Source organism: Capra hircus, chromosome 16 (genome assembly GCF_001704415.2).
Source record: "Capra hircus breed San Clemente chromosome 16, ASM170441v1, whole genome shotgun sequence".
Lineage (NCBI taxonomy): Eukaryota > Metazoa > Chordata > Mammalia > Artiodactyla > Bovidae > Capra > Capra hircus.
In genome coordinates, this window is record NC_030823.1 from 50,034,923 (window position 1) to 50,049,338 (window position 14,416).

The 14,416-nt window shown below is 59.7% G+C and overlaps 1 protein-coding gene across 2 annotated transcripts in view; it reads right to left on the reverse strand.

Moving 5' to 3' along the window:
* Positions 1 to 9,918, reverse strand: part of SAMD11 (sterile alpha motif domain containing 11) — a 19,694-nt gene extending 9,776 nt beyond the window's left edge. The window contains exons 1-4 of one of the 2 annotated variants that reach the window (XM_018060575.1): positions 9,857 to 9,918; positions 7,728 to 7,819; positions 4,328 to 4,509; positions 2,876 to 2,926 (exon numbers count right to left, since the gene is read on the reverse strand). In XM_018060575.1, coding sequence (XP_017916064.1) covers positions 2,876 to 2,926; positions 4,328 to 4,509; positions 7,728 to 7,799 — 305 coding nt within the window. In that variant the 5' untranslated portion in view covers positions 7,800 to 7,819; positions 9,857 to 9,918. Of the gene's footprint in view, positions 1 to 2,875; positions 2,927 to 4,327; positions 4,510 to 7,727; positions 7,820 to 8,901; positions 9,538 to 9,856 lie in introns of those variants that run through there. The other variant, XM_018060574.1, reaches the window with a different exon arrangement.

Genomic DNA, 14,416 nt, shown 5'->3' on the forward strand with positions numbered 1-14,416 from the left:
AACCTCATTAAATAACCCCTAGGCATCCCCCCCCCCCCCGCCACCCCTGCTCTGGCCGGGGTGGCCGGAGCAGGCTAATCCAGAGCTGGCCCCTAAGCAGATCAGTTTCAGCACCAAAGCCTCCAGGGCTGGGCTCTAGAGTCGCTGGGAGACCCTGATGCAAGCTCTCTCCCCACCCCCAACCCCTCTCCCTGGAGAAGAGAAGGCCCCCCCAACCCCCCGGCCATGCAAACAAGAGGGCAGGTGGGTGGGAGTAAGTACTTTATGGGATTAATTGGCAGCAGTTCTCATCCTCTCTATCATCCTCATCAATGCGGGGGGCGGGGGTGGAAGAGAGAAGTGCTGTCCTCAGCATCAGGGAGGGGTAGGGGTGCCTGGTACCAGGACTGCTGCTGCCAGAGTTCTCCCTTGAGAAAACCTCCTTTTGGCATCCCCAGGACTCCTGCAGGAGGCAGACCAGCCCCCAGAGACTTAAGGTGGGATCAGGCCCATTCATTTGTTTCCCGTGAATCCTCAGCTGAGTGCTTACGCAGGGACTGGGGCTCAGTGCTCACCACCACTGTGGCCAATAACTCTTTCAGCTGGTCACTCAGACACTCAGGTGGTGCTGCGGCTCCACGGAGGTGATGCTACAGCTCCACGGAGGTGATGCCTTGTGGGAATCAAGACACAGCCCACACATCAAACCTCCACTTCCTGCCTTGCAGGCTCGCCCCATGAGCTCCAAGACAGCATGGCCTGGCCCCAGAAAACCTGTGTGGACACTCGGTTGTCCACTGAACAAACTATGCCGGGTTTTATGTAAAGAACCATGAAGAGGGCTTCCCTGGTGGCTCAGTGGTAGAGAGGTTTGATCCTTGGTCTGGAAAGATCCCATGTGCAACATGTGCCGTAACTACTAAGCCTGTGCTCTGGAGCCCAGGAACTACAACTGCTGAGCCCACATGCGGTGACTACTGAAGCCTGCACACCCTAGAGCCCACGCTCTGTCTCAGGAGAAGCCACTGCATTGAGAAGCCCGAGTGCTACAACTAAAGAGTAGCCTGTATAACCAAGACCCAGAAGAGCCAGAAAGAAAGAAATATAATTATTTTTTTAAAAATGTGTGAACCATCAGACTCTTTCTCCCCATGAGGAGCCCCTCCAATGCCTGGTATACTGTCCAGTCCTTGTCCAGCTCCTGGCCAGCTCAGGGGCCTCAGGAAGACAGGGTCCACATCTCCTGCCTGCTGCCCTGGATGCACAGGGCTTAAGGGGGAGCGCCAACCAGGCAAGTGGTTATGGCAGACTCAGGCAGACAGAGGGATGGGGGTGAATGCAGAGATGAGTGGAACGGAGGGACAGACAGACAGATGAAGACAGATGGATGAAGTCAGATGACTAGACAGATGGAGATGGACACACAAGGACAGGCACTACTGGATAGACAGAAAGGATGGAAACATTAAACAGAGCCTGAAGGACAGACAGCAGACTTGAGACAGAAAGACACATGGACGGGGCCAAAAGGAGCCAGGAAGAGACAAAGGCAGAGCTGAGATGGGGGTTTGTGAAGCAGCTGTGCTGTGGGCTTGCTCAGCCCTCCCTGGCCAGACGCCGGGGTGCCACAGCAGGGCGAGGTGGAGGGCAGATGGGCTGTAAGTCCTATTGGCTAACCCCCTCGATCTCCCCTCTGGTAAAATCCAGACAATCATCGCAGCTGTTTTGAGGGTCCACCACACACTGGGACCTGGCCTCTTACTGTGTCTGGACACCCGGGCCCTCTCCCACATCCCACGGCCAGCTGGGGTGAGCAGGAGGTTGCAGGCAGGGAAAGAGCAGCCTGGGATTCCCCTACAGGCCTTACTGACAAATTTCTCATGTAGCTTCCCAAGTAAAAGGCTCATAAAATGTCATCAACGTTCATGACGGTTCATAAAAATGATCAGTTGAGCAGGCAACTTCAAAATGAGGTGGAAATAAGTTTAAAGACGTTTTCATTGTAATTTGGCTCCAGGACCTAGACATTCTCAGAAGTATAAATAATAACACATCTGGCACAGAGCCAGGCTGTGAGAGGGGCCTGAAGGCACTGGATGCCCACTGCCTGCTTGGCTGGGCCTGTCCTGTGCCTTCCCTGGAAGCCCTGGGCTAAGACTTGATCCCACTGACCAGACACCACAGCCTGGGCTCCATCCTGCCCTTCTGAGATGGGGGACTTGGGTCTCCCCAACACCCCCAACCTCCACATCAAGTCTCCCCATTTTTATCTCCTTACTATGGCTTGAATTTATAGCCCCTCCACGGACTGGAGCAAACCCCCAACCTGCCGGATGGGGCCTATAGCAGGACCTTGTCAAAGCATACACCAACCACTTCTCTGCTCAAGAGCTTTCAGTAGCTCCCCATTGCCTAAAGGAAAATGCCCATCAGGCCCAGTATTTAAGGCCCTTTAGCACCCAGTTAAGGCAGGCCTGCCAGCTTCCCCTCCTCCCTTCCCACATCCCTTTCCCTCACTCCTCCATGTCTCTGTAGACACCCCGTTTCCCTAGTGAGCGCCTATGCATCCTTCAAGATCCCACTCACACATCACCATTCTCACATTCTGTTAGGTCTCTGGGAGAGTGGGAGGGGGCAGGCATGGCCTTATCTTTGGGCAGATGGGCTCAAATGTGAGAGGCGGAGCACACTCTGGCTTCAGGGCTGGGCCCAGAACCCATATCTGCGCTGCTGTCACAACTTAGGCACAAGTCAACAGTAGACCACGGACCAAGAGGAGGAGGAGGGGAGGGAGGCTGGAGGGATTTAGAGTCCAAACCAGAGGACGTGGAGCGACAAGGCTCTGTGCTGCCCATGCACAACATGTAAGGGAAGCCCGGCCCAGGCCCGGCCCTACCTGCAGGACGTCTCTCGGAAGGAGATGTTCACGTCCCAGTGGGTGTGGACTCTGCAAGGAGAGAAGCAGATGGTCAGTGTGGCCTCCAGGACTCAGCTCGTGGACAGCAGAGCATGTATGTGGCATGCCCTGTGTCTGCCCTGGAGTGCCAGCCTCAAGGGAACTGGGCTGGCTCAGAACCGCCTCTAGCATCATCTGGTACCAGCTCAACACTTTGGCAGCTGCAGCCAGGACAGACCCACGGGGCAGGTGCCTGCTCCAGGGCTCACCAGACAAGGAATTGGGACGGACAGAACTGAGGTCCCACGTCTCTGCCTCTTGTGGTGGTGGAGCCAGCAGAGGCCCCACTTGTGCTAGGGGTGGGGGCTGTGACTTCCTCTGCATGTGCCATTTGTGTGACTGAACCCAAATTCCTAGTTGCTAGAGCTGCTCCGGGGGTGCTGGGAACCAGGCCGAGGAATGAATCCCATGGCCACCACCACTGGCTCCGGTGGTGGCCTCTGGGTCCCAGCTGCTGCCAAGCCGCCTCCTGAAAGTGACAGTCACACAGCAGAGGTAGGAGGGGTCAAGCAAGCAAACAGCTCTGTGCTGTGCCCACCCTCTCACCCACAGCAGTGTCCCTGAGAAGACCCCTGGGCTGAGGGAGGGTGGTGGCAGGCCCACGCGGTGCTTTCCCTCAGCACAGGTGGGAGTGGGCACTGGGAGTGGGGCTCTCTGGTGTCCAAAAGGGTTAGGGTAGGAGAAACTAGAATATGTTAAAAGACTGAGCAGGAAAAAGGCCTGGAAATTCTGGGGATACATATGACATGCTGGACAGACGACAATGGATGGACAGATGGGTGGATGGATGGAAAAAGAGGTGAGTGGGCAGAGGGGAAGGCGTCCGCCAGGGGAGAGGGGAGAAAGAAGGAGGTCAGGAACGGTGGCCCCAAGCCTGGGGGAGAAAGTAAGGAGCCAAGGGAGTGGCCACTCCAAAGAGAGGGAGTGTGAGTGTCAGGGGTGCTCCCATGAGGATCCACACAGCTCCCTCCTCCCTGCCTGGCTGTGGTGCCATGAGACTTTCCTCCAAGAGCCTTTCTCCTTCCTCAACCCAGCGGCTCTGGCCCTCCTTGGCCCTTCCCCACACAGGCCACATGGACCCTCCCTGGCCTGCTCTGGCCATGACTATTGGTGGTGCCTGCTCCTCAATGATGCCACTGAGTCCTGGCCTGGCACTTGGCCCCTAGGTGGGGGCAAGGCAGGTTCACAGTGGTCCTGAGGCATGTCCCTGGGAGTCCAGGCTTTGTTTCACCTGTGGCAGCTATCAGCATCCGCGGAGAGGACAGAAGCTAAGCTGGGGCCCTGTCCTCAGGGCAAAGGCTCTCCGCCTCTAGGTCTGACTGGCCTTCCACTGCCTGAAGTCCCCACCCCCGCCAGAGCCCGCGTGCCCTCCCCTCCTCGTCCCTTTAGCACCTTCTCTTCATGATATGGACATGAGGCTCGTCCTCCTGCTTCAAGCCCAGCCGCTGCCCACAGGCCGGACCACTCCCGTCGCTGTCGCCATCACTGGCTGAGAAGCTGGGGGTCAGCTCCTTCTTCAGGATCCGGGCAGGGGGCAGGGCAACTGTCCTCTTGTCTGCCAGCCGCCCCCGGTTCTGGACAGGGAGGGAGGAGAGGAAGGTTAGGCCAAACTGTGTTGCTCAGCCTCCTGGGCGCCCCCACCTACAGCAGAGGGGCCTCCAACCCTCCAGGACACTCACAATCGGCCAGAGGCCAAGACAAGAGCAGGGAGGCAAGGCTTCCTTCACAAACCCATCCAGAGACTGCCTTCCACTCCACCCTGGGGGAGCTCAGGAGTAAGGGTATGGGCACTGCCCTGTCCAGACTCCACACTCGGCCCAGCCCCTCCACAGGTGCTCAGCCTATATGCAGACGCCTGCTGGGACCAACCTGGCATTCCCAGCCCCTAAGGGCTGTGAGCACCCGCAGGACGCTGTGTGTCCTGACCCCGTGCAGTTACCTCTGCATATATGCCTGCCTGGCAATCTCACTCAGACCCTTACCCATGCCAAGCCCGCTTTCAATGCTTAGTGCCAAATGAAGCCCAGCTCAGGGGTGTCTGAAGCTTGGAGTCTGAGGCTGATCCCTTGTAAATTGCAGACCTTTGGCTCACAGGTCATCTGGCAGCCAAGGCCCTTTGTCCTCTGTGCCCTGGGGGGACTGATCCCCTTGGTCAGGAACTACGAGATTCAGAGTTTTTCTAAGAGGTGTACCTTTCCCCTGCCCTGCACCGGCAGTGTGAGAGCAGAGAGCAGAGCCTCCACAGAAGGACCCAGAGCCTGCACACATGCTGGCAGCTCTTGCCCAGGGCCCCGCACAGCATGGCAGCCACTGGTGTCTGCAGGTCCCGCCACCCCAGGGAAGAAGAGCTCCCATTTTCTAGTGGTCTGGAGGCTTTTTCTTATTTAATAACTACTGGTTCAGGATGGTGGCAGGAACCTTGGAATTACCTAATTCTCTTTCATCTTTTCAGTGACTGAGGCCTTCTAGGACTCCTCCCTCCTGTTGCCAGGACAATTTTGTCCCCATCATACAAAGGAGCTTGGGGAGGAAGGTATCCAGGGGGCTTTCAGCCCTCCGCACAGAGTGTCCCCCTGGATCTGAAGGGCAGCTGTGTGTGGCCGCCACAGCCCTATCCTCCAGAGGAGAGGTTCTCTTCAGATCCAGACCAGCCTCACCTCCAGACACATGGTCTACCCCAGTCCCAGATTTGGGCAGTGCCCCTGACATCGGTCGGGGAGCCATAGTCTGCCACACCTGCCCTCACAAATCCACCCAGGAGGTGTCCCATGGTCCTCTCTTTAACACACCCAGTGAGAGAGTGGGCAGCACTGGGGAAGGTGGGGTGGAGGGAGTACTGAAGTTGGGGGTAGGCCTGCGAGATGAAACGAGGGGTGCCCCATGCTTCTAAGACCCTGGCCTTGGCTCCAAGGTATACCAGTGACAGCAGAGCTTCAGTGAAGCAGGGAGGCAGAAGGGCCCCATGCCTCTTCGGGCCAGGCTCTGGGGGGCAGGGTTTTCAGCAGCTCTGGCCTGTCTGGAGTGTGCTTGGCTGCAAAGCCCCTCAGCTCTGCCCTTCTCTAGCCTGCTGTAGGCCAAGCACCAGGACCTCCTCTCCTGCCTTTCCACTTCAACTAAACTATTCTCTGAAGAAAAAGTTTCCGGGCACTTCCCTTTCATCTGTGGGACAAGGATGAGGAGAGGGAAATGGAGCAGTGAGGCTTCCACCTGGGTAAGGCCATACCAGGTACGGTGGCCTGGAATCGGTCTGGTAGTGGAGAGTTAAGGAAGAGGGACCAGGATGAGCAGTCCTGACCTGAACCAAGCACAGGGACACATCTGGGCCCACACACACCCGGGACCTCAGCTGCTGATCTCTGCTCAGCACACAGATTTAAGAATTGGGTGCTAAGGCCCTGTCCCAGCCAAGCACTGGCTCCTCAGGCCTTCCCATCAAGAAATGTCTTAGAGGGAACTGATGCTGGGCTCGGGCCACCTGCCCACCCCCTCCTGTGGGAGACCTTCAGAAGAGGATGGTGGGAGAGGCAGGGTTCCTCCTTCCTGAGCAGAGGCCCCAGACCAGCCTGGAGGGTGTCCTCTCTGGCACCAACTGCTTGAGAAGTGAAAGAGAGTTCAGCTTCCTGCCCCAGGCAGGTGTGGTGGCTTTGGGCAAAGGTAGGCTGCCTGAGCCATGCTCTGTCTGGGGGCCTCTGCAGGCAGGCTTGCCTGTGAGTACTATGAGCTCGAGCCAGACAGTGTGTGGAGTGGGCAAGTGGGGAGGCTCAGCTGTGATCCCTTCCCCTGCCCAACCTGTGTGTCTTTACAGGTTTGTCTGTGGCTTCCTGGCTTGCCCACCCCCAAGGCCCACAAGGAATCCAAGACTTCCCCGCCCCCGCCCTACCACCAGTCCAAAGTAAACAAGCTGAAGGAGGCCTGCAGGGTCCTTTCAGGCCTTCCTGGCAGAGGGGGCTGCTGAGTGGTGCCAGGAGCCTTGGTCCTCATGGGCTCTCCCACAGGAGCTCAGACTGTCCCTCTCAAGACAAGATTTTCAGATGGCACCTCCAGCCACTGCTGCCTGGAGGGCATGCAAGGGGGAAGGCAGTGCTTCAGGGCAGGCCCTGGCCCCAACTTTCCTGCGCACCCCAATCCCCAGGCTAATGAGGGCTCAACAGACTTCTACACTGGGTTGGAGGCCCCACACCAGCTTCTAGCTGCAGTTCTCTTGACACCAAGGCCCACACTGCACCTTCTGTGCCTCAGACCAGGCTGTATCCTCAGACACTCCTGGACATCCCTGGCCTTGTCCCACAGGGCTCCAGCCCTAGGCATCCAGACATGCAGGTTACTCACAAAGTCCATCCAGGCTGGCCGACACTGTCACGTCCTATAACAAGTATCCCCTTAGGACCAGCTCTTCTCCCAGGCTGGGCCAACTGACATGGTGAAACTGCACTCCCCCCACATCCCACACACACACCTGTTTACAAGGCAAAGTCCCCAGGCCCCGATCAGATGACACTGTCCAGGGACGTGTCTTTCACACCACAGGCTGTCCCCAGGACCTCAGGAGAAGCAGCTCCCGGGCTCCCAAAGAGACGTTTCAGGATAGGCAGGACCCTGCCCTGAATCAAGGGGGATGGGGTCTGTCGCCCCAGCATACCCACCAAAGCCTTCTCCTCTATTTATTTGCCCCTGGGGGCTCCCTCCTGTCCACTGGCAGAGTTGAGGTTAGGACTGATTCTAGAAAACATAGGCCAAGCTCCGCAGCGGAGAAACAAGACCCTGAAGCCCCAGATTTTCTCCCACATCTCACCACTGGGGAGGATATTCGACAGCCGGGACAGTCGCAGATCGGAGGATGCACCTGCAGGATCCCTTTGGACATAAGCGTCTTCAGACTTTTCCCTGCAAGGAGAGCCGAGGCAGGACCGGTAAGGGAGCGGGGCCGGGCACAGGCAGGGCCGGGCACGCGGGCATGCTTCCGGGGCGCTGCCAGAGGCAAGGCCGGGTTCCCTTCCGCCACGAGTATGAACAACCGCCTCTGTCCAACTTCCGAACCCACACCCTCGCAGACGTCGCGGGGATCTGCAGAGCTCGGAATTCAAGATCCGGCGAGCGCCCTCCCCTGACGCAGGGCGGTCTCTCCCCGCTCCTCCCCCGCCTCCGCGCGCCCCTCCTCCCGCGCCCCACCCTCTCCAAGCAGGTCCCCGGGAATCCGGAGCTGGACCGTGGAGGTCGGGCCCGGCGCAGGTGAGCGGCGCTGTCAGGACCCGGGACTGCGCTTGACCCCGCGGAGCCACGAGCCCCTGAGTCGACGAGCGTGATTGGGTCCCTAACTTTCTAACTATCCCCCACCCCCCGCCTGGCGCTCACCTCCCTCTCCCTCCGCATGCCCGCTCTGGCGCCCACACGTCGCGGCCTTGGAGCCAGACTCCTGCGGGAGCCCTAGAGACTGCTCCCAGCCCTGCCGCCACTCTGCTCCGCGCGCGCTCCCGCCCCGACGCGCGCCCCCGCAGCCCCCACCTGCCTGCGCCACCCATGCACCTTGCCGTTCTCTCTACCAGCGTGCGTCCACACCCGGCCTCACTTGTGCCCCTCCACTCCCTCCAGAACCCGTGGCTCCTCAACCCCGGAGGAGAGTATCCTGCCGAGTCGGCCTCCCGCCCGCTCTCCCGAGTTCCCGTAAACTTCCCCGGAGCCTGAAGGCCCAGGAACCCCGCAAAGACCTTCCAGGCAGAAAGAGCCGCCGGCTCGTGCGGCCAGCTCTGGGGGGGGACCACGGAGGCCGAGGGCGCTCAGCCCGGGTCCAACAAGGCCGACCGTGCTTGGGGGAAGGGGGTGTCCCTGCGGCCGCCCCAGAGTCGCAGCGCCCTCTCTAGGCAGAACTGGAGTCTCCCAGGTGGCAGACGAGGGGGATCCGGACCCACGGGTCCTCAGGGAGCGGAGGGGAGGGACCGGAGCGGTCCGCGCCCCCACGGTGGCCGCACCTTTGTGGCGGATGCTGCGTTTCCAGTCCTTGGCCGTCTCGCGGCCGCTGACGAACTGGAACTCGTTGGGTGTGAGCCACTCGCCGCGGTGGCGGATGGACGGACCCTTGCTGCCTTGGCAGAGTTTGCGCACGTAGAGCAGCGCGCGGTTGGCGCCGCACTCCACCTCGATGCAGGGCTCGCCGTTGTCCAGCAGCGGCTGGAAATCCGGTGCCGCGGCCGCAGTGGCCGAAAAGCGCTCGAGGGCCAGAGGGTCTCTGGGCAGGTGGAGGTGCGGGGCGGCCTCATGCAGGCTCAGGTAGGCGCGAGGGGCACGGAGCGGCGGGGCCAACAGCGCCTCGTAGCCCGCTGTCGCGGCTGGTAGCGAGGCGGCCGGGGGCAGGGCGGCCGCGGCGGGCAGTGGCGCCAGGTAGCCAGGCAGCGGCGGCAGTGGCAACGCTGCCAGGGTCGGGTGGAAGGTGGCCAGAGCCAGAGCGAGGTCTTCGCGGCCGGGTAGCTCCTTCTTGACCGCCGGCATGGTGGGCCTGTGTTCCTGCAGCCTGGCCCTCCGCCGCCGGCGCAACTTGTTCCAGCCGGGCTGGAGTTGGGTCTCGAGGGCCAGGGCTCTGGAGCCTCCTGGCTGCACACCCGCCCTCCCCGCTACTGCGCCCCAGCCGGGCCACCTCGGACCGCTGCCCGTCCGGCTGGCAGGGCCTCTGCCGCCCGAGACATGGTGCTGCCGGAGCTCTATCGATCCCCGATCGACCTGCCCAGCGCCGCAGCTCCAGGGCCTTGGGGCTCCACTGGGCGCTGGGCCACCTGCGCCCGCGCCCCCTGGGGCGGCCCGGCGCCCGGCTCGCTGCTGCGCCCGCGGGGCCGAGCCGGGCAGTGAGGAGTTGTGCAGTCTCCGGCCGCGTGCCCCGCCCCGCCCGAGGGTCCCAGGCCCCCGCCCCGCCCCACCGTCCCAGCCGCGCACCCGCGTACTCCAGCGCGCGCCCGCCCGGCGGGGACTTGGGAGACTCGCGCCGCCGCCGCCGCCACAACTTGGCCCATTTAAACGGCCCTGGCGCGGCGGGCGGGCGGCACGGGCTCCCGTAGGGGGTGCGTGACGGCCGACTGGGCTCAGACGGGGGCGACGGGACCTGGCTGCACCTCCTGCCTTATTCCCGGGTGGGAGTTCTCGTTTGGGAGGAGAGGAGACCGATGTGTGGGGGGCGGGTGGGAGGTGGTGGTGCGCGGGACGGAGGCCAGAGAGTCGCGGCACGCACAGCCGGGGACACTGCTGAGGGAGTCACTGTTTGGGCACCCCAGTCAGAGTCCCGGAGTCCACGTGGGACCGAGGGCTGGCTCCTTGCGAAAGAGCGTATCCGGGATCGGAATTGCCGCTTTCCTGGCGGTGCGCGTGAGCCAGCAGCTCTGGGTAGGTGGTAGGAATCAGTGCGGAGGGCATGAGTGGTCTCCTCAGCGTCTACAGGGTGTGCGCTGTGGGTTTGTGGTGTGTGGTCGCGGAAAATGTGTTGGGGAAGGTTTGTGGTCTGTGAATAACAACGATAATTCTATCAATAACTGCCCCCCTTACCATGCACTTCACAAGCCTTAGTTCACCTGATCATCTGAGGGTTGGTGTTTTTTTCTGACACCCAAAGAGTTTTTATTTTACAGATGAGGAAGGGCGAGATACAAAAGGGCCAAGTAACTGTCCTGGTGTCACACAGTTGTTTCAAATCCGGGCTGTCTGCCTCCACAACAAACAGTATGGGGTGGGGCAAGGAAGTGGGGCTAGAGGCAATGTGGGTGGAGGGTGGGGTGTGTGGGGAGGAGAGGCAGCTGAATGTGGGACTGTGCACTTGAGCATATTTCCGTTACCTGCCACGTGCAAGTTTGAGGACGATGGACCTCTGCATCCATGTTCACCTCCTCCTCCAGCCTTGCTCTAGCCCTGGAATGAGGGGGGTTGTCCCCTGGGATCAACCCATACCTCCCTGCAGTTTGGCATGGTGGCCCCGCGGTGGGATAATTAGGAAGAGAAACTGAGAAACCCAGTGGCTCTGACAGTACTTGGTGAGACTTTGTAATTTCTCAGGTGTGCCATTTTGGACAAGCTAGAAAGTAGCCTCAGACCCCTGCCCCTCTGAGATGTACTTACTGGGGCACCCATATGAGCATCTTCCTGACCAGGCTCTGGGGCGGAACGGGGGAGGTGGGGGGAGTGAGCTGGATCATAGGAGTGCTTGCACCTTCTGCAAGGGTGGCCTGGGAGTGAGGGAACACTCCACCCCTACTCCCCAAGGGCTTCCTACCAGACGTCAGCACCAGGTGGGCATGTGGCTGACTGCTGGGGACCTCTGTGCTGATGTACATTGCTCTCCTCACTCTCAGCTTAGGTATCAGCCAGCCCCAAGACCAACCTGGGGAGTGAGATGCGGGCTCAGACCAGGGATGTGTCTGGGAGCTTCCACTCCTTTTCTTCTTGTATATTTGTCTGTAGGGGTTTAAGGGGTGGGTGGCAAGACAGGTGTGAATGCAAGTGACCCCTCCTTACTTCACCACCCTCAGCCCCATTGCTCTCTTTGTAACCTGGACTCCTGCACATACCTGACCCCAGGAGTGACAGCTAGGGAGCTCCTCCCACACCCAGCCTCTGTGGCCTATGTCTTGTTCTCAGGTGTGATGCTCCATGTCTAATGGATGCAGGAGGCTGTCCTCACCTGAGTGCCAAGACCCATGGGGAGCTGTCATGTTAATCTGCGGTCATAGCTCTATATGGAGAGGCCAAGTCCAGTGAGCCTGTTTGGCTACAGCCCTGACCCAGCTGCCAAAAGACAGCCTCCGCCCAGCTCTTCTAATGTTTGCCTGCACCTGTCCGCTCAGCCTCAGGCCTCTTAACCCCTGACCTTCACACTGTGGTCTGGGGAAGGGAGGCTGAAAGCTCATCTCTAGATCTGAGACAATACCAGGCAGCTGTCAGGCCTGGCCTCTCCTCTGTCCTGAGTCTGAGCAGGGGTCCTCCCAGGACCACCCTTCATTCATCCCTGGCCTCTCACAGTGGTTAGGAGTGGCACGCGGGACCCCCAACTGTGGCTCTCAAGGAGGGGCCCAGCTTTCAAGGTGTGGGGCTGACCTACCGGACCCAGCCTAATCTCCATGCTGCCATCTGGCTCCAGCCTTCGTTGGAGGACCAGGACCCTCCTGAAAACACTTTGACTGGGTCCAAAATTACCTTCAGGACCCCCCTCCTCCTAGAGCTACTCTTGACTCCAAGGAGACATCTTCCAGGGGTCCTCCAGGGTCTTGACTGATCAGGGGAGTTCACCCCCGCCCCCACATATTTCCCCCTGTTCTTGGGAAATAGAGCCTTCTGCCCACGGGGGCTCAGAGTAGCTTTCCCCTGGAGGACTAGGTATCCTCATCTTGGCTGTCATTGCCTTCCCAAAAGGATCTGCTCCCTTCCTCCCGCCTGGCCACTTGTGTCCGTCTGGCGCCTGAGCCCGCATGTTCTTCTGCACTTCTCAGACTGGAGTCAGGCCAGAGGGACAGAATTCTGGCATTGGGATCACCGCCACCTGGCCCTCAGGCTTGGCGACCCCACGGAGAGCAAAGGTGGGGTCGGCGGCTGCAGCTCCTCCTCTGCCCGAGGAGGCCCCGCCCCCGCCCGCGGCCTCCGCGGCGCCATCGCTTCTCGAGGTTCCCCCGCGCGGGGCCCTCCGCTGCTGCTGCCGCCCGCCGCCGCCGCCGCCGCCGCCGCCGCCGCCGCCAGGGAGGGAGAGGGGGTCATAAATAACCCGCGGGGCGGCGCGGCCGGCGGTGCAGACGGTGACCCGAGACGTCCCCAGGGAGCGCGGGGGCAGCCCACAGACCCTGATGCCCCCGACCCAGGCTCTGCCAGCATTGCCCGGCTGGCGCTGCCCGGCCGGTCCAAAGCTGGTGCTCCCTCCCATCCTGGATTGCCCGCCTTCCTCCCCTCCAGAACACCCCCTCAAAGCCCCCTTTTCATCCATTCCTTCACCAATCAATCACTTATTGAGTACCAGATGTGGTAAAACCCCAGAAAGAGAGACCTAGAGGTGAGGCTGGAAAATACAGAAGAAAGCAGTGGGTCGCTGAGACCACAGGTGCAGGGGCACCTTCATTCAGCCTCCTGTGCTCACCCAAGTACCTTAGAGGGTAGGAGAACAGGCCCAGACCCGCCCAGACAGGAAGGCATGCCAGGACAGATCACAGGGGCCCCACAAGTGTGGGCACAGCCTCACACACATGCCCACACAAGCACCCACGGCAACCAACAGATCCATGCCTTCTCAAAGGCACACAGACAGCAGCCCGCATGCATGCTCACAGCCACACGCACACCCAGCAGCTCCCAAACCTGCTGGCACAGGACAGGTGCAGACACAGATGCTGACATCCTCAGCACAAATATGCACAGACGGTGTGTGTGCTAACTTATATGACAGCCAAGATGGAAGACACCACCAGGACCTATGCACGAAACATACAAAGACACATGGGCCTGCAGCATGAGTGCCAGATGGATACCGTTGTCATGTCCAAGACAGCTTGTCCAGTTAAAGGGTCTGATTTGCAGCACCATTCCATCAGGAAAGGGTAGATGGGAGGTCAGAGGTGAGTGGCACAGTGGCTCCCTCAGACACCCCTGCAGAAATGGTCAGAACCTTCAGGAAGCATCTGTTCCTGGTTCCAGGTCAGACACATGAGGGGCCACCCTGCTGGGACATGCCTCGCTGTTGGCCAGCTGTGAACTGGCTGCAGGCCATGTTCTTCCTCTTTCTCAGGAAAGTATGTGTTTCTGAGGCTGGTCTGTCCACTGACCTTTTGTTGTTGTTCAGTTGCTAAGTTGCGTCCAATTCTTTGCAACCCCATGGATTGCAGCGTACCAGGCCTCCCTGTTCCTCACCATCTCCCAGAGTTTGCCCAGATTCATGTCCATTGAATCAGTGTTGCTATCCAAGCATCTCATCCTCTGCTGCCCTCTTCTTTCACCTTCAGTCTTTTCCAACATCAAGGTCTTTTCCAGTAAGTCAGCTGTTTGCATCAGGTGGCCAAAGTATTGGAGCTTCAGCCTGAGCATCAATCCTTCCAATGAGTATTCAGGGTTGATTTCCCTTAGGACTGACTGGTTTGATCTCCTTGCTGTCCAAGAGACTCTCAAGAGTCTTCTCCAGTACATTTCAAAAGCACCAGTTCTTCAGCATGCAGTCTTCTTTATAGTCCACTGACCTTAACTTAATGCCATTTAAAGAAGTAGAGTCAGGGCCCGGTGTCTCGACTCGGGGCACCCACAGGGTGCACACTGTCAGTTCCATGTGCCATGATATTCACCTGCTGTTTTACACATGCTGACATGTGCATAGCTTCTCAGACAGATGAAGTGACCCCAGACACAAGGACAGTGATGCACATGTGCTTGACAAGCTACAGAATACACTGGGTGCACTGATGCCAGCACAGAGGGAACTGTTGTCTGCTCACATGGGTGGGTGTCTTAGCTGCCACTGGCTCTGCATGCCTGGTCCCT